Source organism: Pteropus vampyrus, unplaced genomic scaffold, assembly GCF_000151845.1.
Source record: "Pteropus vampyrus isolate Shadow unplaced genomic scaffold, Pvam_2.0 Scaffold358, whole genome shotgun sequence".
Taxonomy (NCBI): domain Eukaryota; kingdom Metazoa; phylum Chordata; class Mammalia; order Chiroptera; family Pteropodidae; genus Pteropus; species Pteropus vampyrus.
This window is the reverse complement of record NW_011889139.1, coordinates 1,508,405-1,532,873: the sequence shown is the minus strand read 5'-3', so window position 1 is coordinate 1,532,873 and position 24,469 is coordinate 1,508,405. Positions and strand designations below refer to the sequence as shown.

Genomic DNA, 24,469 nt, shown 5'->3' with positions numbered 1-24,469 from the left:
GAGACACAAAGACTTAGGTCTTCACAGAACAGCAAAGGCTAGATTATTAGCCTTTGTTAATAGGCTGACGTTAACTATCACGCTAAAGAGGCATCCTCACAGTAATAAGAGAATAACTTGGTAAGGGGGCATTTTGGACATTTAATTTTGTAGTGTGAACAGAATGAAAACTATCTTGAGGGGGAGAGTGAAGGAAGATAGGTAGATCACAAGTAAATTTGCTGCAGTGTCTCAGGTATGAGGTAAGGGTTTAAACTAGAGAGATGGTAGTAGAAATTAAAAAAAAAAAACTGAAAAGGAAGGAAAGAAAGGTATGAGAGACTACAAAGAAAAAACTAACAGACCTTGGTGACTGACCAGATACAGGTAAACACAGATTGTGGGTAGAGGAGTAGAATCATGGAATGTGGGTCTCACAGCAAGGCCACAGCAAGGAAAAGGAGGAAGTCAATGATTTCTCAATAACTGGGAGTAAATGTCTGGTTACTTGTTTTTTGGGGGGTGGAGTTCAGAAGAGGTGAAGGAAAATGATCGAAATTTAGGTTTAAACTACAGAGTTTGATGTCAACACAAGATATTCAATTGAAAGGAGGACAGACATATAACTGATATTTTCAAGGAAGAAGAAGGAAAGACATAGAAGAAACCTGAGGGGAGTGTGGACATAGACTTGTGAAGTTAAGCCATCAAAGGAAAATATTCCGCAGGTGACTAGAAGTTTAAGATTGGAGCTCTGGGAAAGATTTAGGACCACACTTATGTTCCTTAAAACGTTTTAATTATTTGAGGTCTATATTTCTTGATATGAGAAGATATTCATTATATACTATTAAATCACTTTGGAATTTTATCCCTACAGGCAGATTATGTAAAAGATATAGTCATTATCGGTGATAGGCCTTAAAAGTAGTGACTGATCACAGAATGGATATGATATACAGCCAGCAGGAAAGAGGGCCATCACCAGTTTCCACTCAACTGAGGGCTTACATTTTGCTGGGTAAACTCTCTGAACATCACTGCCAGCCTGTCATCCTCAATATCACAGTCGGTCTTGATAGCCACATTCAGAATGTGAATTGGTTCATCCCTGGGGACCTGTAACCCAAGGACACAAGACAAAGAAATTAAGAGGCTGGCTAATACAGAGACAGAGAAAAATTATAGTACTTGGTAGAAAAAAATGAGATATGCCCCATGGGACATTTAGGTTTGCCCACTAGTACAAATAAACAAACTGAAACTACTATCCAAAACATCTATAGCAGAGATCAAATAAAGTAAAATATCTAATTTTTAAAAGACAAGGCAGCAGTGGCATTAGCTAGAGGTAGCCCCAAATCCTGACTTGACATGAACTTGAAGACCACTATGTCTCAACTTTTTCACCAATAAAATGGGAACGAAACTAATTTCCACATCTTTTCACAGAATGTGAAGAAAAATGAGTGAAAGAAGCCATTTGAACATGTTCCCACATAATATATTTCCTAATAATTTATCATACAGTAGAAGTGTCGAACCATAGAAAAATATCCTGGTAGGGGGAAAAAAAAACAACAACAGAACAATTTGTTTACTGTGAAATGAAAAGAAAGAATTTAATAAAAGGACAAATTTTTAAATAAAATGCCTATTTTTTCTGCTATCTAAAGTCCACCATTCCCTAAAGACTACAATAGCACCACTGTGCAAATATACAAGCCATCACTGACTAAGAATTAAGCAACCAAAGCTGAAGTCTTTGAAACAACACTCAAAGACCCAGAGGCAGCTGCAATGGATATAGCTGAGCCTCCTCTATAGATTTCAATTAATATTTTTTTTAACGTTAGAATTTATATTCTACCTGTTTCCAAAAATACTTTGATGAGGCATATAAAATTAAATCATATAAAGTAGGGTAAAAAGATGAATTCTTCCCTATAATGTTCCAAAGTCAGAAAGATAGTATCTATGTAGTATAATTCCTGTATCTGAAGGAGCAAAGCAGTCTCCCAAAGGGGACACAATACCTTGTCTTCATCATATAGAGACGTGTGACCTGCCTCAGGAAATGTAGGGCTTTGGGGTGGGGAATCACAGAAGCAGCCTATCACTTCATCAAAGATCCTGGAAGATACCAGAGAAACAACCACCATCAAAATCCAAGTGGCAGAAAACCTAAGTGACAGCAAACTAACAGTGCCATTGCCAGCTCAGTCTGAAAGAACAATCTATTCTACTCTGTGTTCAATAGTCAACTGAATAAAATTACCAATGGCTAGAGGTGACATGCAAAATTTCACCAAGTGGCAGAAATTAGGAGGATGGATTGTTTAAACTTTAATAAACCATATATATTTTTTCTTTTTAAAAAAGAATGATCTAAAGCTTTTTGTTTTGTTTTCTTCATATGTAAGATATGAGCACTGCTGTCATCATCAGTCTTAAAGTAACAGAAAGAGCCTGGGACTGGAGCAGTGACAGACCAATGTAATTACCCCTCCCCCTAGGGTAATGCATCAGTATACATCAAGAGATAGATGCTGAATGCATTTAATCAAAAGATGTATCGTCTCTGGTGGGGCTCACTCTAGTGTTGTGTTTAATTTCTCCTGACATTTCACTCATCACAGAACAGACAGCTTCTTCTGTTAGCTCTAAGGAAAAGATGGTTTTGTTTGTTTCTTTTTTTCTGACCAGGCTCACATAACAAGTAGGGGCTTGTAGAGTCTGAATGAGAGGTAGAAACGGAAGGACATATACCTCTCTGAGGGCATATACAGTAAGGGCTACATCTCTTTACCTGGCTCATTGCTCTTCTGGGGACCTTTACTCATTTGGCAAAAAATCTGAGACCCCAAAATACAGACACTCAAGGCTCCCCTTGTATATACACAGTTCCACAACGTCTTACCTGACAAAATCTTCAAAAGTCCGAAAAGAGACCATTCCACCCATCCGCTGACATGGTGGAGTAAATGAGTTGTCCAATAGAACATCGCTGACACTAGCTACATGAGTCATGCCATAGTGGTTGAGGTTGGAGGAGAAGGACATTCTAAATGATAATTCAATCAAGTGCATTAGACAAGTAAGGTAGGAACAAGGATGTGGAGAAAAACAATAGGGAAAGAAGCCAGGAGGAAACTCTGAAGTAGGGTCAGGTTGCAGAGCAGATTTGGTTTTTTACCCACAATGGATAAGGCTGTCTTGCTAGAATCACATTAACCCTTTCATTTGAAATCACCTCCCATCCTGTGCACACACACACACAAAGCATATTTTTACCACTCTCAAATTTCTCCAAATAAAAATATAAGGACTGTCAGGAATTTCATGGCAGTTTTAAATAATATCACAACATTATGGCATATCTAAGGAATGAGTAGCACATGGGGTTAAAAACCATCCTGCATCTTCCCCTTCCCTAAAACATTCCCCATTTTAAGGAAGTAAGCAAGCCAATGAGTTGTAACTAGGCAACACTTAAGGCATTTTTCTCTAGGAACTGAAATAGATTAAGTATTCAGATAGATATATGCATGTACAACAACTCTAAGTCACTTGGAATGGTTTAGTAAATCATTATAAAAACATTATTTATCATACAGAAACGAGTCACAGTCTATAAAGGGAACTTTGCTGAGGTATTTACTTTTGTCTTTAATGGGCTGATAGAGATAGCAGTTATAAGGCTTTAGCTCCTTCCTTTTTGAGAGACATTTCAACCCCAAATTGCAAAATTGCCATTTTATATTTAAACACTTCTATCCCAAAGTAAACATATCTTCACCAAAAGCCCATTAATAAATCCCATCAAGATACAAAAGGGCAGAGCATAGGTCTTACAGTATGTGTAAGCATGACAAACAGGTGCTAAATGGAGATGCTTGAAAAGAACTGAACTGATTTGTTCAATCCAAAACCATAATGAATTTGTATATTCCTTTATGCACTTCAGTAGTATGTGCTGATAAATAATATTGTAAAGTGTTTCTGAATGCCCAGTCAATCAAGACAGATTGTTAAGAAGGACCACGCTAAAGGATGCCTCCACGACTTGCCTGACATGTTACTGGCATACTGATCTGAAGCAAGTTCAGAGCAAGGCAATAGCACCTGAACTTTGGGGAGCTGCTCCAAAATCTCCTTAAGTGCACCACCTGCAGAGTTGCAAGGGGAAGACAGCCAGCAATGTAGACTTAAGATCTGGGTACATACTGCACTCTACTGCAAATTATAATTATAAAGGCGATGGAATTTTTTATAGGATGGAAGTACTGCTCACACAGACTATAGAGACTGACACTCCAGGTATTTATTCCTTCTGCAAACAATGACTGTGAAAAAGGTACTTCATCTTTTGACAGTACTGGGGAATAGAAAGGCAGAGTGGGAGAGGAAACCATTGATATCATGAATGAAACAAACAAATGAAACACACATCAAGCAAGTCTTATACATGGTGCTCACTAGAAACTGGGATTCAGAGCTGTATGAACTCAGAAATGCTATCATCCTCTTTTCTAGGATCACCAAATATATTTACTAAAGCAGCAAGTTTGTGAGGCATTATGTCTTTTCTCCCTGCCCAGTATTAGACAGGAAAGATAAAAGGGTTCCAGATAACACTTAAAGGGGACTCCTTCTAAATAACCTGACAGTGTTTATGGCAAACATGGGGTTAAATATCTCTTTCACTCAACTGAACCCCATGGGAAATATTCACTATTCGGTTTCCCCCTATACTATGTCCATGGACCAGAACAGCTAAAAGCAGGCAGGAATGAACCAAGCCCGCTCTCTAAGGGTAGGCAGGACGACCCAACGAAGCACTCCCTTTCCTCTCCCCGTCCAAACTGGACTCTAAAAGCTATAATCAGTTTTGATTAATTAATATTTAAAGGGAGAGGGGCAAAATAAATATAAGCCTATAAATATTTCTGTGTATAATTGATCATGCACAAAAGAGCTCACCACTGACTTATTATTGCTTTAGCATTGTGTGGATTCAATCCCAATCAGAACTGCTATCCTCTCAAACTTGCATTGTTGCCTTGCTTGGCTCAGGAGCAGGAAGAACTCAGAATACTAAAACATCCCTTGTGTTATACTGGCCTGGAAACCTCTTCCCAGGGTACACAAATCATATCATTGACTTTCATATTATAACACTTCAACACTTTAGAATAACTAACAAACTGATAAAACATGAGATCAGCTATTTCTGCATTTGCATTCCTCTAAAAGCAGCAGCAAATTAGAAAACTAAAAATTGAAAAAAATTATGAACAATTTTCCGGGATAGAAGTAACCTTAAGGGTTCCTTCTCTGAAAGCCCCAAACTAGACGGATAACTTAGCAAAAAAGATGTTTACAGCAAAGCTGAACAACTCCCCTATCATATACAGGTAGATAGGAGCTTTTCCATACTGAGGCTTTTCAAGTATTGCTTTTTGAATAGCTGAAGAAAAGCTGAAGACATGTTTTCCAAACAGAAAAGAATAAATTAGTACATCTAAAGGGGAGCTCAGGACTCCCTAGCAGAAGATAACATATTAGTTTGTCAAGTGTAGTGCTCTTTTTTTCCTGATTTCACTATTCTAAGTTACAAAAAAAGGGTACTTTTAATTGGAAAAAAAAACTAAACATACGGTACCTGTTTAGCGTGGGGATGTTCCCTCTGTAATTAAACAACCACAGTTAGTTACTGATTGATAGGTTAGTAAAAGCCATAATAAAAGAATTGTCAGAGCAGATACAGACCAGTTGTAAGGAGCTCCATTTTGGTAGCTCTGGCATTCAGCAGACAAAATTAAGTGCTCATTACCCTTCAACCTCCAAGGTGCCTCCAAAGAGGCATGCCTCCTGACCTACCTCACCACAGCAGCTGTTGATGTAAAGGGTCAAAATATGTTTACCATAAATTTTTTATAGCTCTATTACAAATAATAATAATGATGATGCAGAGTAGCGATAAAACACAGGCTTATGAAAATTAATTTAAGCTATATGATATAGTATTTTAAGCTTCAATATGAAATTAATTCATGACAAATTCTTAGAGAATCTTCTTTCTTACTTCTATTTTGCTAAAACTGTAATAAGGAGGTCCAGATGAGTTGATGCTATAGCCCCTCGCACTTAACTGCTTTGTAGGATATATGATAAACCTATAAACTTCCCTCCCAAGAAAATAAGCCAGTGGGTTCCCAGCTGCCTTTTCTAAGTCTCTCTAACCATGTTCTCTTCCTCCCATAAACTTGGTGGGGTAGTCGTATTGGTGGTGATGGAGGAGGAGGAGGAGGAGGAGGAGGAGGAGGAAGAGAAAGGGGGAGTACTATGCAGTATAGGAGCTTAAAAGAACTGAATATCATGCAGGAATGTAATGATAAATGATTCTATGACTAGAGTGGTATGTTAAAATTAATTAATTAACACTTTTTAAATTAAATGAAGTTAGGGTAATAGTGACTTTTTAAAATTGCTATAAGGTTAAAAACTCTAGGCCTCTCATAAATAAAACCTTACCCAAATTTGGCTAGCCTTAGATTATTTTCCTGATAAAGAATGTGCCAAAATCATCAAAGAAAGACTAGGGTAATTATGAAAACTGCAAAGCAAGTCGCTTGCATTCTCTATGGTCTTTGCCACCAACTCGTTTTTTGTTTTTTGTTTTTCTTAATTTGATGTCAATCATTTCCTCAACTGAAAAAAAACAAATAAAACTACTTATTTTCAATTTTAAAAGGACAAAGTTATACTTACCACCCACAATTTAGGAGTACTATAAGAGGGTTGATTGGTTGATATCTTAACCTTCTAACATTCTTTTATCAGCATTTAATCATTGTTGGGGTTTCCTGGCACACAGAGGACTTAATGGGCAGAACATAGTGGGTGGTGCTGATGATATGTGGGAAGGAGGAGAGAGGGAGGAAAATGATGCACTTTCCATGGCAGTGAAAGGAGCAGAATAGACTGAGCTGGCCATATAAATAAAAAGCTGTGACATATCACTGCACACAAACTGTACACCTCGTGTGATTTGTGAGTAGCAATGCTCTCTGCATCAAACCTGTATCACAGAGTGAATTCATAAGGCAGCGGGAGCAACCTCCAAGAGCAAAAACCTGCTCCTTTGCTGTTTGGAGTCTTTGATCTTCTCACTCAGGAGAACAGGTTTCATTTTACAAGAGAGCCTTAGTTATAATGCACTGGGCCCTCATCAACAAATAAAAAGTATGCACAGGTTCTAGAGCAGATGGAGGAGAAACTAAGAAAACTAAATGTAGATGCTGATGAGAATATAGAAACATCTTCCTTTAAGATATAAAGGCTTCTAAAGAAAGGGGTCACATGTACAGTCCCTTACCATGAACCTCAGTTCAGAGAATAACCCCACAACCAAAATAATCTCAGTCTCCATCTATCCAGGTTTCTAGAATTTAGAAACCAGTATAATCTCTCTCAACTGTTAACCAATTTCTTAAACTAATAAAATGGTCTCATTGCTTGTGTAGCTATGCTCAAATCCCGTAGGGAGTCTTCACAGGATGAGGGCCACATTTTCAGTAGAAAAGGTCCTGAATTGAAAAGAACATCACCAATAAAAAGCCAGCCCTTCTCCATTAGCAATTCTCAACTTCTCATAGGGAGCCCCCTGCTGATTTGTTATAGAAATTGTGCACCATCTACACAGTATGGGGTAAGAACAAAAACTCCCAACATCTCCAGTTTTTAAAGGAATGGCCCCAAATCAATCATATAAAAGGTAAATTTAGAGGCAGCTTTTCCTTTTTGGTACAATAAGAATCCGTAGGCTATAGGGAAGATGAGCAGGGAAAGAAGGATAAATTCTCTATTACCAGGTAAATACTTAGCTATGTCCATAATGATCATTTATATATTTTGTCACTCTATACAGGGGCTATTTGATCAATTTAAGAATATGAGCAATGTGGCATACCACACACTACTGTGATACACTAAAAAGTTAGAGCCATGGTCTGCCCAAAAATAAACAACCAAGGAAGAGTTTGTATATGAGTAGATATTCCATGCATGTAACTAAAAATAAAATCAAATCTACCACGTTCCACTGCATAGCCATCGTGCAAAAATAGTCAAATTGCTCAATTTCTGATAAGGCAATCAACTGCATTTTCAAATACATAAATGGGAAACGAATTCACTTCTCATAGACATTTGCTGTTAAGGCTATTGAAAGCACTTATGAATCTTCATTCACAATGTTTTGATAAATATTGGAATCATTTTCCTTCCAGTAGATTACCTCCATTTTACAGATGTGATAACTGAGAAACCAAGTGGGATGCTTTCCAAGGACACTGTTCAATATGGTGTCATAAACCAGAATCAGACCTGGCAATTTCTCATCTCGGTTTCTGAGACCAGCATTCCACATCAATACAGAATAAATTTAAAGAAAGACAAGAGAAATCCTTTGAATTCTGAGATTCTTGGCATTAAGTCACCTCTGATTTTATTGATCTGCCTGCCTAGAATGGCTGGAGAGCCTGCTTCAATATGAATGCAAAGTCAGAGTTGCTGCCTGCTAGCTGAACCTTCTTTATTTAAGGAACACTGACTTCTCTGGCAGTCGCAAGTCTCTGAGCCTTTTACCATCCCTTCCAGCTGAATTTCATTTTGCTTGATTCTAGCTGGCCCTACGTAAATCTTTTATCATATAACAATGCTCTCAATTCTTTTGCCTTCTAACTTGAAGAAAAAAAAAAAGACCCTATATGAAAATGATGGTGATGCATGCAAACAAGCAGTGGTAACATCAAGCTGTGACTGAGAGCCATATAGGGCAAATCTTTTGAAATCAGGCAGCAAAGCAGAATCAGAAGAGGTCGGCTGAATAACCTACTAGTAGTCGCTAACAGCAGTACCATAGGAGAAAGAGCAATTTGACTGGCTGTGACCAGTGGTGGTCTCCTTGCGTGACTATATTTCTGTAGGAGAATCAAAATCAAGAGTTGTAAAACACATCTGAACTATGTATTTCTACTGGCATCTCTCCCACCACCTCCTTGCAGTTCAGATGTCCTGATTCCACTGTGGAGCTTTAGTTTACAATAAAATGATCATTGATTCATTCATTTGCAGCCCATTTAGAGCCCCTTCTTTGCTCTGCTGGAAGATTTTGCTCTTTCTGAAATGAGTATGCCAACAGCTACAGCATATTACTGTTGCCTGCTGTATAATTAGCTACAAGCCCACAGCACAAAACTATAGGGATTTACAGGTGCCCTGGATTCTGCTTTTCCTTTCCCCTGGGATCAGCTACTCTTCCTTGACAAGAAGGGACGTTGGGCTACCCTAATGATATATTGAGAGTTTTAAACTCGACTCTCCAATCTTACAAGTCTAGAATGCCAAAATAACACAGCAGAGACTAGAAGCTGAGCCATGGATATAGGAAAGTACTTTGGTAAGCACTTAAACCTGCTGAGAATCTTTTCTTCTCCCTGATGCTTGCATCTTATCAGTATACTACCCTGAATGAAGGAAGCTAGCACTATTAGGATTTTATTTATTTATAGCTCATTCTGGCCCACTAACTACAACCAAGTGCTCCTGCTGCTAAAAAATGCTACAAGTTGGGTGACTTTTGACTGTCTCAGTACTATCCAAAGAAGGATCTAATTCTCTAGGAGTCAAAGATTATCAGAATTCTCAAGAATGGCAGCAGGGCGCTGACTAGTTACTTGGAACACTTCTGATTTCTAAACTCCCTCACAATCTTCTTCATAAAAAGAAGGTCCACAGGCCACCCACTACAGCTATGAAGCCTAAACTCGGTCATGACCAAAACCTGTACTATCAAGGGAAAACACAGCCGACCTCTTCTGGATGTGAGACATGGAAAAAGAGAAGTGCTTGAATTAAAACATTATAACAAAGAAGACCAAATTCACAAGGAGGAAATAGCAGAGAAGGTGCAATATGATTCGACTTAACTAAAGCATGGATTTCCACCTAAGAAAATAGGTGGAAATAAACACCAATAGGTCCTCACCCATTACATATGTATAGAAACATACAACAAAATATACTTCCATCTCCTGTGTCAATTTTGATGCTTCTTATTTGAATCATAAAGTTTTTAAACAATGACCTATGTTCACTAATGTGTATTACTCATGAAAATCATTTGGGTTTTTTTCTTTTTTATTTTGTCATTTGGAGTTTTAAATTTCACACTCCCAGACTGTCATAATATGCACAGCCATATGCATAGCCAGAGTTTATGGGATTATATACTTTATATGTTTTTATAAATATAGCTATATATTAGAAGATTAAATACATAGGCTGACTAAAGAACTTATGTTTCCAGACTATTCTGAGTTACTTTAATGTGCCCAAAGCTAAGTGAAATCCTGAATGTCAAATGACTTGATGACTGTCAAGAATAAAGACATTCAAGACAATACTTTTGTGTAACAAACTTTTCCATCACTAGCTAGCACCAGCGAATGATAAACTAGGGTTTCAGAATGGGAAAAAAAGACACACACACACACACCCCTCAGGCTCTAAACTCTGAGCCTTACTGGAGGAAGAGAGAGAAAAAGGAATGCTGAATGATGTAGTCTGAGCTCCAGGATTAATCCATGTAAAATACTAGTGGAACTCACTAACGAGCTGGGCTGATGGAATCTTCTACAAGAGAATTAAGTCCTAAAAGTCTGGATAATAATAAAGTGTTCTCTTAGTGCAGACCATCTGTCCAGACCATTCCTGCACCAAGAAAAATGACTGAAGAAACTCATTCACTTCTCTAGAAACCATTTGCTAACTGGCTACAAGTCACCTTAAAAAAAAAAAAAACAACAGCAAAACTCCTCTTTCCTCAAAAATATTCACATACAGTAGGACATAGCCTTTACATGCTAAGGAAGGAAACACACACACACACACACACACACACACACTTGTCACATATATAGGTTTCCTATTATGCTTAAGTCAGGAAAATCTCTGTAGCTGCTGCTATTGAAATGAAGATTTATAAAGAAAAGGATATATTTACACCAGGCACTTCCCTGAGTAAAGATCTAATAACTGAATCCTCTGGTGAATAAGACCTGGGAATGCCAAAGAACTTATAACTACAGTTCCCAGAAAAAACTTGAGAGTCTTGGGTAGAAGATCAAGAAGATAACATACCTTGACTGAAGCCTACCAAGCAAGAAGAATGATGCAGAAAGTCATTGAGATTAGAAATACTTTTCAATTAGCAATAATTGCACTTCAGATAAATCTCATTGGTGACGATACTGCCACTGAGGAAAGCTTGAGAATAGAAATAAACTGTTTAGTCATTTGCTTTTTTTTTTTCAATATTGAGAGGCATATTAGAAAAAATAGTCGAATTGTACTGAAACACAGAGTAACTAAATGTCAAGTAAAAGCTGCAGTCAAGCAAAATGAGTAAGCGCTAGAGATCTGTTGTAAAACACTATACCTAAAGTCACGATATTAAACACTTAAAATTTTGCTAAGAGGGTGGATCTTGTGTTATGTGTTCTTTCCACAGTAAAATAAAAAACTTTAAAAGTTTAAAATTTAAAAAATTTCAAGCAGTACAACATTCTATGATGAATTAAAAAAAATAAAAAGGCATCAAACATTTTGGTTATGTACTAACTGCCCAAATGTGCTTAAAAAAAAAAAGTGTCTTCTCCCTTCCTAGAGACTGCTCCACTTATCTGCAATGGAAATTACTTGTGTTTTGTCTGCTTCTCTAAAAATCAAAACATGTCCTAATGAGACACAGATCTTCAACCCAAATAGTATCTAAGACATTTTCCTGAAAAAATACTCTGCTGTTGTCAGTTTGCAGAGAGAGAGAGCGCTATGTTTCATCCTAACCCATGAAGGCTAAATTAAACTGCAGGGATAGAATTCTACCAGGTAACCCCATACACAACAGAAGACTGTAGTCTTGCTTGGATAATATACCTTAGAAAGATACTTATTTTTAAGGACTTGTTGGACACATTTAGTCTACTACAAATGAATGCTTGGCTAGATATGTGAAGATCAAGTGCCAAGAAAGAAAATGGAAAAAATTGGTTAAAGAATGTATCTGTTTTCACCCCCGAGAATTTTTGGTTTGTTAACTCCAATTGGGAAATATATTATAAAATTCTGTTTTGCATTGATAAGTAAAATATATATATTCATGCCTATTCTCTGTCTTCACTGAATAATTTTTAAACATACATAAAACAATATAGCTGAATATGTACAGTATCAGATATGGATAACTCCTGTTAACTACTAAGAACAAGCCACATAAAAATAAGAATTGTTTTTTTAATCCCTCTTAGAGGCAGTACCATTAACATAAAACAAAGAGGACTCAGCATGATACCCCTAATTAATTTTTGGTCTAGAGCTGAGGTGTCCATGTGGCTAGGAAGGCTTGAAATATGGCTAGCCTGTATTGAGACATGCTCTAAGTGTAAACTATACTCTAAATTCCAAAGACTTAGTATGAAGAATGAAAGCTACCTCATTAATAATTTTTATTACATATTAAAATGATATTTTAGACATAATGGGTCAAAGTGATGTTAAAAGTAATTTTACCTATTCCTTACTACTCTTTTAAATGTGGCCAATAGAAAATTTAAAATTATATATGTGGCTTGCATTATACAGTAGTCTCCCCTTGTCTGTGGTTTTGCTTTCAGTTGCCCAGTCAACCAAGGTCTGAATACATTAAATGAAAAATACCAGAAATGAACAATTCCTAAGTTTTAAATTGTGTGCCATTCTGAGTACCTCACTTCATCTTACCACACTGGCATCATATCATCTCATATCAAAATGGTGAATACAATAAGATATTTTGAGAGACCACATTCACACAACTTTTATTATAGTATGTTACAACTATCTTATTCTTGTTGTTAACCTCTTACTGTGCCTAATTTATAAATTAAATTTTATCATAGGTATGTATGTGTAGGAAAAACAGTATATATAGGGTTTGGTACTGTGCATGATTTCAGGCACCCACTGGGAGTCTTAGAACGTATCCTATGTGGATAAGGGGGAGACTACTGTATTTCCACTGGATAGTGCTGGTGTAGCAGTAGTGATTCTCAGTTGTAGTTGTTCAGAGATTTTCAAAAAGTGGTCCCCTGGTCTCTGGTTCAAAACAAATCAGTATCTTGGGACCCCAATATGTGTATTTTTACAACACTTCCTAGATAATTCTGAGACTCATTAATCCAGAGGTTAGTGAAATAATTGTGACCTTAAGCCTTACAAGACTAAGAGTGGAATGGACACTGGTAGATAGTTTCCTGTAACTGATTTCTGTAGAATAAGAAAAAAGATGCTTATTGCCTGCTGTTCAAAACAGTAAAAAAATAATAAAAGTACTGAAGTTAGAAAAAAAAGTGGGAACTTAAAACTAGCTAAAACTGAGACCCTACAATTCTTTTATAAGGCGAACAGGCTTATTATATAATAAAGAATTTGACTAGCCTTTGTCCCTGTCCTGAGAGAGAGACTCTAAATCCCTGGAATTTCTCAAGTAATAGAAGTGTCTTCATTATTCATGAGCCTCTTGGATCACACCTGAATTTATGCTGAAAGATGAGATAACTCAGAACAGGGGCTGCTCACTAGAAAGACCAACTATGTGATTAGAGAGTTGGGGGCTTGGAGGCAGCTGGACCTCTGGGGAGGGGAGAGGGACTGGAGACTGAGTTTAATCATGTGGCCTATGATTCGATCAACCATGCTGTTATAATGAAACCCTGATAAAAATTCTGGACACTGAAGCTCAATGGAACTTCTTGGTTGGTGAACACAATGATATGATCGGAAGATGAAACACCCTGATTGCAGAGAGAAAGAACAGAGAAGCTCTGTGTTCAGGACCCACCCAGACCTATGATCATAAGTATGGTGCTTTCCTGAGTTATATAAAGGTATTCTAGTGAATTACTGAATCTGAGGGGGCCATGGGAACCCCCAAATCTGTGGCCAGTTGACCCAAAGTACAGTGGCCTGGGGAACCCCTCACCCCCCCAAGGCCCCATCTGAAGAAGAGACAGTTTTGTGGAGAACTGATCCCTTAACTTGTGACATCTGGTCTAACTCGACGTAGCTGGTGTCACAACTGAACTGCAATATACCAGTTGGTGTCAGAATAAGGGCATAATTCCAAAAAACTGAACATATCATTCGAAGATTAATACATTTTATGCTCCTAAACAAAAGGACTTTAGACCTAAAAAAGCATTACAGTAATTTTTACATTTTTCTGGTTTTCAGATTATTTTCTCTTTCTCCCTTTGTCTTTATCTTTATTTACTTTTACATGTACATCAAAACTAATAACAATCACTTTGTAGTTTATAATTTTATGTACACACATCCGAGGAGGACTCTCCAGAGACTACAGAATTACAGTTCTGTCTAAGTCTGGTCTTTATCCATAGGGGTGTGTACACCTCAGATGTCGGGAGGGGCAAGTATGTAACTTTGGAAACAATATCAGGAATAATCAAGATTCAAACCCTCAAGATAGAAAAGTGAATAAGATTTTTAAACAAACAGTTAAGAAGCATTTCTCTCATTTTCCAGTTGACTATCCCTCACCAAACTGGACACATATCCTCAAATAAAAAGTAGGACAGGGAGAGCAATTCAGAAAGACAAGGGGAGCGATGAGGAGGGAAGGAAATCAGAAGCAGCTCTGCAGCCTGACTACAAATCACTGCCCAAAGGGAAGAGGTAGTAGAGAGCAGGAAGAAAAGGAGAATGTCCTGAGAATTACAAAGAGCATTAAGTATAGCATGTACTTCTCTACAATTATTCAAGGAATGCAGGAAAAGAAAGACGACCGAGGGCTGAGCCCATGTGTGCCATGAGTACTTCACTGCTCGCTGAAGGACAACCATTCGTTTCTAGAAAATGAGATTCTGAAATCCATGGAGGCAAAAATGTACCGAGAGATGCTTGCTAAATCAAGGATATATGCTTTTCTCTGCCAGCTATAAGGTATTTTTGAGGTAGAGAAGTGAAAGGATCTTCTGAGACAAAGAAGAGAAGTACTTTTTCTGAAGCTGCCTCTGCTCATTTGCTGACCTCTGCTGGATCAACAGTGGCATCCAGTGGCCAAATGTCTCAGCACAGACTTCTTTGTCTCTAGGAAAGGTTTCTATTGCTTTGGGTGAAGTGGCAATTCAGAACAAAGCCATTTCTGGTGTCTATAACTAAGGATCCCCAAAGACACAGTACTTGGTAATATAAAGTGAAGAACCAAAAACCATAAAGAAGAAATGGAGGGGGGCTGTTTAAAATTGGCTGTGGTATTTATATTTCCTGTGCTATTACTAAAAAGAATGAAAATTCTAAAAGAGAAGGACATATGAGTGGATGGAATTCCCAGGTTTTCACTGCCTGAGTAGTTTAGAAATAAATGAGTATCTAAGATAAAATATTTACATTTTAAGACCAAAGCAATACTGAAACAAACTTTCATGTCTGTTTTATTTTTTAAAGGGTTTAGGAAGGGAAAAATAATGAATTAGCATGGCTTAATTAATTTTCTTGAATTTAAGTTTGCTTCTGAAGTGTGATTTTTAAAAACTAAGTTTTAACTGCTAAATTCAGGTGTCTGTTTTTAGGAAGGTAATGAAATTGATTCGGGTATAACCTTAACCCATAGCAAACATATTGAAAAGAAAAGCATTCCACACAAGATATTTTTATTTTCCAAATGTTCATTTAAACTGCTAAAAGAGTGATTTTTGGCAAAGTTCCAGCACATAAAATGCTAGTAGATTCTAACTTTTAAAAAAAGGGGAGGGGGGAATCTCTATGTTTCCTCAGTGACATAATACAAGTAAAAACAAATGGAATAATCCTAATTTTATCTTTATTAGACCATACTTTATCTCTCCAGGTCAAATGTCCAAAAAAAAAAGTGGGCACCAAGAGACATCTTTCTCATGGTTTAAATCTGTTCATTTTCTGCTCTATATTTCTAGCTTAAAAAAAAAAAACAAACAAACATGAAATTATCATACACATTACTCCCCTTAAGTCTCCTGATAGAGCTCTGTCTGGCTTGGGTGCACATACCAGCTCAAACTCACCTGTTTGGATGAGATGTGGGCAGCATGAACTGGAATTCCACCACACAAGTGTTGTCCTTAAGCTGGCGGTGTTGTACACTGTTAAGTTCATAGGCAATATAAGCCCTTCGAACATACACCTGGTTAAAAAGTAATCCTCAGTAAATACACTTTAAAAACAGAAGCTAAGGGATGGTTAGCCCAGGACGAAGTCTTTGAAAGAGGTATCTAATGCAGAAAAGGGTAATCTGTGGTGACAGAAGTCCCAAGGCTCTACATAAAAATACCTTGTTTTAACTAATAAAGCTGGAATCTTAAAACTATACCCATGACTATAAATGGACACAAAACTAGCCTGCTTCTGCTGGGTATTTCAAGGTGTGCCATAAACCTTTTACACTAACCTAAACTCAGAAGAAGGTTTGATTTTAGCAAAAGAGAGCATATAGAAACACTATTAACTCATTAAGCATGATCATTTCAACAGAAGATAAAAGCAAGTAGTGAGAAAAATGAAAGGTGACGATTCTGGGCTACTTGAGGAGTGAAGACAGAAACAACTGCAGTACAGTTGAACCCTTTTACTATCTTGTACCTTTATTTTGCTTTGTTGAGTTTTCCCATCGCCCAAAATCAATTTTAGATTATTTATCTCCTTCAAACACTAGGCAAAAGCATTAAGGCATAGTTTGACATAATATCTCAAACACACTAACTTGACTCAAGAGTTAAAACAAACAGCAACAGGCTACATCTCAGCAAAAACCATCAGTCCAACCTTATGCACTTCACAGCCAATTTGCCATGCACATAAAATGCTACACGAGATTCCATCAGCATGTTAGGTATATAGGAGACTTCTCATTAAATGACATAAAAGCACTGTAAAACACTGAGATATTTTTAAAATTTTGTATTTACTGAGTAGGTTATATTACACTCTACTCACAGAATACAAATAGCAAGAGTAACTCAAAATAGCTTGCAACAGACTATAGTGATATCATATTACATAAAATCATCTAAAACACTCCTTTCTCTCATCTTCAAAAAACATATACTTGGCATTTTACAGTGGTGTTCAGGGCTTCCCTTTTTTGTGCTTATGGCAGTGTGGTATAGTGGAAACAGAAGTCTGTGAGTCAGATTGACCTGGGTTCAAAGCAAATTCTTCCACTTATTATCTATGTGAATTTGGACAAGTCACTTAACCTCTCAGAGTCTCACTTTCTTACTTCATGAAGTAATATGATTAAAAGCGAAAAAGCACCTAAAACGCAGTTCATTAAATGTTATTACCTTTTTCTCATGATGAAATATTTCACAAGAGCTGCTTGACAATTCAGAATATAACTAAAATCTATTTTATTTGGCCCAAATGACAAAATGGTACATATTCTGACCCAGCCATATTTTTTTTCACTTATTGTGTTACAGGGAATCCTAATTCATTATGAAATGGGAGAATCAAATAACCTGGAAAGTAGAGACTATTGAAAAATGCTGGCAGTTATTTTCCTGTGATTGGAGCCTAGAAGCTGGTGATTAGTTCAACTAAAACACCTGGGTAAAGCAAGGCCCTAGTTCAGCATTAGTTTCAGAGGAAAAGAAGACTCTTAAGAACCAACCTAAAGCCAAAGAAAAAAGATTGATATGATAGCCAAATGGACAGAAATCAAGGAAAAGGTCATTTTATGTTACGTTACGTTACGTTACTATGAAAACTTACCTCCAGAGCCGCCATCCTCACCACCTGGTTGCTGTGATAGAAGAAGTTTGGCAGGACATCGAAAATAGATGTTTCAGACAAGATGAGTTTCTGAAAGGTACAAAGACAAACCATTGCAACTCAAAGAGACCAATTTTAATGGATAATATTTAGCATTTAAAACATTTAGCTGTTAATTGGGAAACTTTAGATTGCTATCTATGAATGTAATGTATGAACTTTCTTTGTGCCTCAGCTTCAAGTTACAAAATAGAGAAAATAATAATACCCATTTTTATAGGGATGTTGTAAGCATTAAAAGACTTAAAATATGTATAATTCTTAATATAATGCATTAAAAATGCATTAATTATATGCTAATAGAAGTATTTACTATTATTATTATTCTTTCTGACATATCTCTACTCAAATTCTTAAATATTGTCTCAATATTCCACTATGGTAAACTATAGACATGAATCACAATTGAAATCTATTTCAACTATGAACCAAAAAAAACAAAAACATCCTTCTCCCCTCTCTAGGTTCTCCAGAAGGAAATCTGAGAGAGAGCCTGAAGATTCCCTTGGCTAAATATAACAATATTATCCTTATTTCGAGGTACACAAATAGATCACTCCTGAGAAAATGATGTTGTTTTAAAAACAATAGTCAGGGTCCTTCCAATCAGTAAAATTAGCCAATATTCTTATAAAATTGGCTCTATATAAAGCTTAATAGTAAGCATTAAAATAAAATTATAGCACAAGAGGTAAAGATTTCAATAGGACACTTCTATCAAGGCAAGCCTATTTGATTTTTAAGCTACACCACAATTCTAAACTCATTTTTAATGAAAAAATATTTATAAGTATAAATTATTTTAGAAAGTCAAGGTATAAAACTTCCTTACACAGGAAATCAAATTGATTAATTACTTAATTAAACTATGCTTAGAAGTAAAGGGAACAAGAGTGCACAGAAATAGAAAAGGGCTATAAGTATACCTGTAGGTTTTCAATGCAAAACTGATGTCCATACATGTCAATAGCTGATAGGAAGATAGACTCTACTTGGTTATGACGAAGCTCGTATGATGGTAAATGGGAGGCAATAAGAACCTAGAGTGAGAGCAAAATAAGAGGCATAAGTTCCTAAGGGAGTGATTATTCTAGGCTCCTATTAGGCAACTCTGATACAAAAGCAATAAATATAAATCTGTAAGTGTAGGCATCAAAGATAAAACAGAGACCAAGTAAACTTCTAGGTCCTGTAACATAAAGCCAATGCCACCAAATACTGCATCTCAGTTGACTCTCACCATGATTTGCGTTGTGGGCAATTTCCCAAGGGGAGTAGGGGGAAGGGAGAGAAAACAGCTTCAATCAAGTTCCATCAGTGCATGTGATTTACCATTGCAAAGCTGCTAGTCCTAGAGACTGCCTGACTAGCTGTTAATTGGGAATCAGGTCTGGCAGGGAGCAGCTGTGGGGAAGGTGGATGCAGCAGAGCTAGGCTTTTGCAACTCTGAAGTAGAAAGACAGACTAGGAAAAGCTGCTCTGACAGCCCCAGATACTCAGTATCAAGGAGAAAGCATCAGGATGTAACACCAATGCATGTGAGGGGCAGAGAGAGTGAAAACAGTGTCACAAACAAACAGGGACACGGTAGGACCTGAATACTCTCAGCAGGTCACTGAGAGGTTCAATAACTTTGAGTAGTTCAGTGACATGGATACAATTGTAGAGAAAGCAGAAGGTCACTGAACAGCTTCAAATGTTGCTTCCTTGTCAATGCCCATGCACTGAAACACAAAGGGAGCACCAGCTCTTGGCTTCCCTGCTGAAACCTTTTGGAATGGAAATGAAGACTGCAGGGTGAAACTAACTGGACTTCTCTGGGGTTGTTTTGATTGCTAGCATCTAAGATTCATTTCATTACCTTTCTACTTTCCACAGTTGATTTTTTCCCTATACACTTAAAAGTTTTCACCTGCTTCTAAGCTCCCTTTGGGAAGGAAGAAATATTGAGTCTACTGCCTTCCCTCAGTTTCCTTTCCTCCACGTGACATTGGTTTATCATCACGAAGCTACTAGGAAGAGTAGAGAATGATAACAGGATTTTATAATGCAGAAAGGGCTCCTATTATAAAGAGACTCAAAGTTAATTTTTTCTTTTCTTTTTAAAAAACATATACCACATGAAAACATTTGTTCTGAGGGCAATGAGACATACATAGAAAACTGTATCTTTGGAAGATGATGTGTAAAAGCTCAGTGCCCAATCTATGAAAACCATACCTTCCTCAAGATAACCAACATATGTTCTTACCTGGCGCGCTCGAAGTGCCACTTTAGCATTGGTGGTCTTACTAAGTTGAGTTAGCTCTGTGAGGATATTCAGCAGCTCATCAGTGAGAGTGGGGTCCCGGCCACACAACTGATCCTAATTGTTAATGTGAAAAAGAACATACACATCTATATTAAAAAGAACTGAGGTGGATCTGACTTTGAAATGGGAAAAGGGGATAAAAACAAAGTAAATATAGCTGAATTAATAAGAAAATGCAAACTTCCTGGGTTGTGTTTGTTTGTTTGTGTTAAATCCCAAACAACGTGGTAAAGAAGATCCCAGAGGAAGTAGCTGCTAGTAGAAACCCAAATCCCTCTGTCATTCATAGTCAAAATTCCTAATGTATTTCTTTATAAATCAACATTATACTTTTAACATGCAGAAGAAATCATCAGAGACCATTAAAAGGGGTCAAGAGATTCTGAGTAAGAAATAACAGATGAGGTTTTAAGAGGTTTTAAATAACATAGGGATTAAAGGCTTTCCTGTTCTCCCACTTTTGGAAAGAAGGCAGAATAAAGCAAAAGGAACCACTCCTGGTGGTACTCATTCCACAAACCAAATGTTCAGCATCCCAGGAGGGTGTAAAACAGAAACATGAGAACAAATTATTCATTTATAAACACACACTAAATAAAAACACCATCTCATATTCTGACAATTCTATACCCCAAATCAGTTATCCTCTTGCTGTACCAAGAATCACTCCACAATATCTAAACATAGTGAATCCTTAGATAGATCAGAGGAAAAAAACCCAGCTCCTACAATACAATCCATGGTTTCTTCAGTATTGGGGCCTTCCTAAAAATTAAAAATTGTTAAGAAAAAATCTCTATCATATTTTGAGAAAAAGATTTCTTCTGCAGGGAAATGTCAGTTTACTCCCTAAATTCATCCATTATCCACGTAATTTTTCATCTAGGCTGAAATGCTAGATGCAGTTTTTATAAATGCCTGTCCTCTTTTTTTTTTTTTTAATTTATAGCTATTTATAGTAGTACTTCTTAATACCACATGACGTAAAATGTACACATTTAGGTACAGTTCCCTCTACTTGGAATTTGAAAATAACTGCCTTCATATTTTAGTGCATTTTTATTCTCCCCCTACTATCAAGGGGACATGAAAGATGACCAGATCCCAAAAGGCTCCCCGTTACTGCTTTTTAACATTCTCCTTACCTTGATTATCAGCCTTTTTCTTGAAGAATCTCCATTTTTTACTTAACCTTCCCCATCTCAGGGACACTCTTTATAGTCCATGACCACAGCAGTATAAATAAAAGCTTGGGACTTAGAGCTTTTGGAGTAGGTATGCATTTCCCCAAAACACTTTCTGCAACCCCTACTACTTTCCACGTCACAGGGTAAATAGTTTTGGAGTACTCAGCACCATTATGCTGGGGAAAAAAGGCTTTGCAAACATTTTAAAGCAGGAAATACTTTCTGGTTCCCCAATCCACCAACCAGAGGTCTGCTCCAACTGTCCAGTCGTAAACCACGCGATGGGATTTATAGTTAAGGAAGTACAAGTATGTATTGTTTTCATTTATTTAACGCAGGGAATTCACTCATCTGCGTGAGAAGAAGAAGAGCTGCTGTTAAAGTGACTATAAATCCAGGGTTCGGCCGAGCATGTAGTCACAGACTGGAAGACCTATTCCACCTATCCTAAGGCAGAAAACAAAGAGGAGGGAGAAAATGCAACTAACTCTCATCTTTTCTTGAGAACTAATGAGCAAAATAGAATTGCAAGGGAAAAAAATTACCAAGACAAGACCATAAAAACAGAAGGAAAAATGATAGATAACAGAGAGTATGGAAACCAAGGTAAATTTTTCCTACCTAATTCTCTCTTTACTTAATGTTTCTAAGAGAAAACATATTCCTTTCTGAGGTATTTACTTCAATCACCAGAACGACCCACTGAAAGTCTAAAAGCCTAAGACGTATCCTGGGTAATACGACTCTGTAAATAGCCAAACTAAAGTCTCAACATTAATAACAAAAGCCAATAAGAACACTAGCCTCCGACCCAACCTGTATCCGATTTGATATGGAATGTTTTCCCTTGGCAGGATTATCCAGGTTTATCTTTTGAGATTAAAATAAATAAGAAAAATGAAATTATCCTCTTGCCTAACTACAGATCATGTTCTAAGTTAAAACAAAACAGAACACACAAAACCACTTTTTTAAAAAAAACACTCATTTCAACTTACAACTGTAAGAGAAAGGAAGTAAGAAAAGGGGTAGAAAAAAAAAAGAAACAGTATCTGTAGGAAAAGTGAACTATGAAGAGTAAAAAATATAGTAGAGAAGTAATTATCTATGATCACCAAATGACAATCTTCCTAAGCTCCTTTTGATAAAATACACAAACCAGACCATGCTGGGATGTGAAATATCAAACACAGTATGAATAAACCACTACTTCCATTAGTTTATACTGACTTGGACATTTTCTATTCAAATATTATTTTCCCCATTATCATCATTAATACTTAGAAAAAGACTGGCAATAGAAAATTATGTGTATAGTAACCCTCTCAACCCTCTCTTGTCCTTGACCTAGACACAATGTTCAGGCCCTAAAAGAAACCACCAGAGAAGGAAGATCATTCTGTTCATCAGAACCACCCAACCTAAGATACAAACATACAAAAAGAAGTTTAGGCCCCACTAGCCTGGAGATAGACTCCCTTTGGGCAACTGGACAGCCCAACATCGCCATCTAATCCTGGTGAACATTTTCTAACAATGACATTAAACGGTACCTATGTCAGCAGATGTTTTCTCAATGTAAAGAGGTTCATTTAATGAGCCTAACTGCTGATTTTGGGATTACAGGTCACTTGCATAAATCTGCAGGCCCAAGTGAAAATCACTCAATAATTGTTAAGATTGGTACCACACAGTTATTTCTTGTTTTTATTCTTAACCTCGATAGTGGCCATCAACAGGGCATATTTCATATTTGCAGAAATACGACAAACATGCTTAAGTGTCAAAACCATAGCCAAAGTTATATAACTGACTGCCAGAAAAGCCGAATATATTCCAACTTGATCTTAGTATACTAGCAATTCAAAATGAAAAGAACGTAACCTAATGTGTAATGCACACAAGACATTAACTATTGTTCAGCTGGTTGAGACACTAATCCCAATACCAGTGATGAACTGGTAGCTTCCTCCAGTCACAGCTGGGCTTTTGGACATTCCAAGGTTGTCATGGGACAGTTTTAACAAGAAATTGTTAATATCACACTTATTCAATAACTGGGTTCACTGTGAAATACTCCTTTACTTACACATTGGACAAAATTATTTGCAGTCATGTTAAGAGGAGGTGCTGATCAGCATTTTAAACGCTCCCTGTTTAAACCAAACCAGAGGATCATAGGCATGGCATTACTTATAAGGAAGCATGCTTATATCATGTTCATGTGGATCATATCAGAAATATAATATTAATGAGGGGATGGCTACTCAAGTCAAGGTGGCTATAGGATATGTACTTGGCTATCTAGACAGCCATGAGGGTGCTGATACTTTTTTATTGGTACCAAGTAGCTTAATTTGGCTAACGAATCTCCTAAATACCTCTAAGTAAACATAAACAGTGTTTTATGATTTTTTTTCTAGAAAATTAAATTTATGAAATAACAAGAGCTTTTTCAAAAAAAATAAACTTACTGTTAGGCTTCCAGACTTTGTTTTCAACTGTGGCACAATATGCCTCCAAATGGAGAAAACTCGACAGTACTTTAGCGTTTTACTTGACATTTTGCTTTCCAGATAGGGTGAAGGATTAGAAGAAACTTGCTGGAGAGTCCTTGAGGGAAGTTACCCCTGGGCAAGTTATGCTAATACCTGGAGGAAATGAAGCCTTCCTTGGAGCAGCCCACATTCCGTAACATTGATTCACTGAAGACCAATTTTCTTGATCCCTCCCTCTAGGTTCAAAAGCCCCAGAAATCATCATCTACATTCCTACTTCTAGAAAGCAGAGATTGGAATGCCAGGTACATAACCATCAATCAGGAAACCAAGGTAAGCAAAGAAAGGGAAACTAGCTGAGAGCACAAGCTGGGGAAATCAATGCTACCATGTTCAGGTGATACCTGTAAAAGGCAGTGAGACCTACAGAAAGAGTCATCCCAACAACTAAAATTGCTTTTACCAGCTACAGCCATTAATGCAGCTGTGGGGTTGGGGGGCTTGACCACTGTCCAAGAAGGAAAGAGGAAACACACATCTTACATTCATTAGCATCAGAT

At 37.0% G+C, this 24,469-nt stretch overlaps 1 protein-coding gene and 1 pseudogene across 7 annotated transcripts in view; both read right to left on the bottom strand.

Annotated features, from left to right (window-relative positions):
- The window catches only part of ACACA (acetyl-CoA carboxylase alpha), a 242,740-nt gene that overhangs the window by 107,190 nt on the left and 111,081 nt on the right, over positions 1–24,469 (bottom strand). For 6 of the 7 annotated variants that reach the window (XM_023522859.1, XM_011379399.2, XM_023522858.1 and 3 more), the window contains 8 exons: positions 20,165–20,278; positions 18,840–18,953; positions 17,854–17,943; positions 16,146–16,264; positions 5,645–5,668; positions 2,900–3,043; positions 2,016–2,112; positions 991–1,098 (listed from right to left, as the gene is read on the bottom strand). In XM_023522859.1, coding sequence (XP_023378627.1) covers positions 991–1,098; positions 2,016–2,112; positions 2,900–3,043; positions 5,645–5,668; positions 16,146–16,264; positions 17,854–17,943; positions 18,840–18,953; positions 20,165–20,278 — 810 coding nt within the window. The remainder of the gene's footprint in view (positions 1–990; positions 1,099–2,015; positions 2,113–2,899; positions 3,044–5,644; positions 5,669–16,145; positions 16,265–17,853; positions 17,944–18,839; positions 18,954–20,164; positions 20,279–24,469) is intronic. The other variant, XM_023522860.1, reaches the window with a different exon arrangement.
- LOC111731284 lies at positions 11,184–11,315 on the bottom strand (annotated as a pseudogene).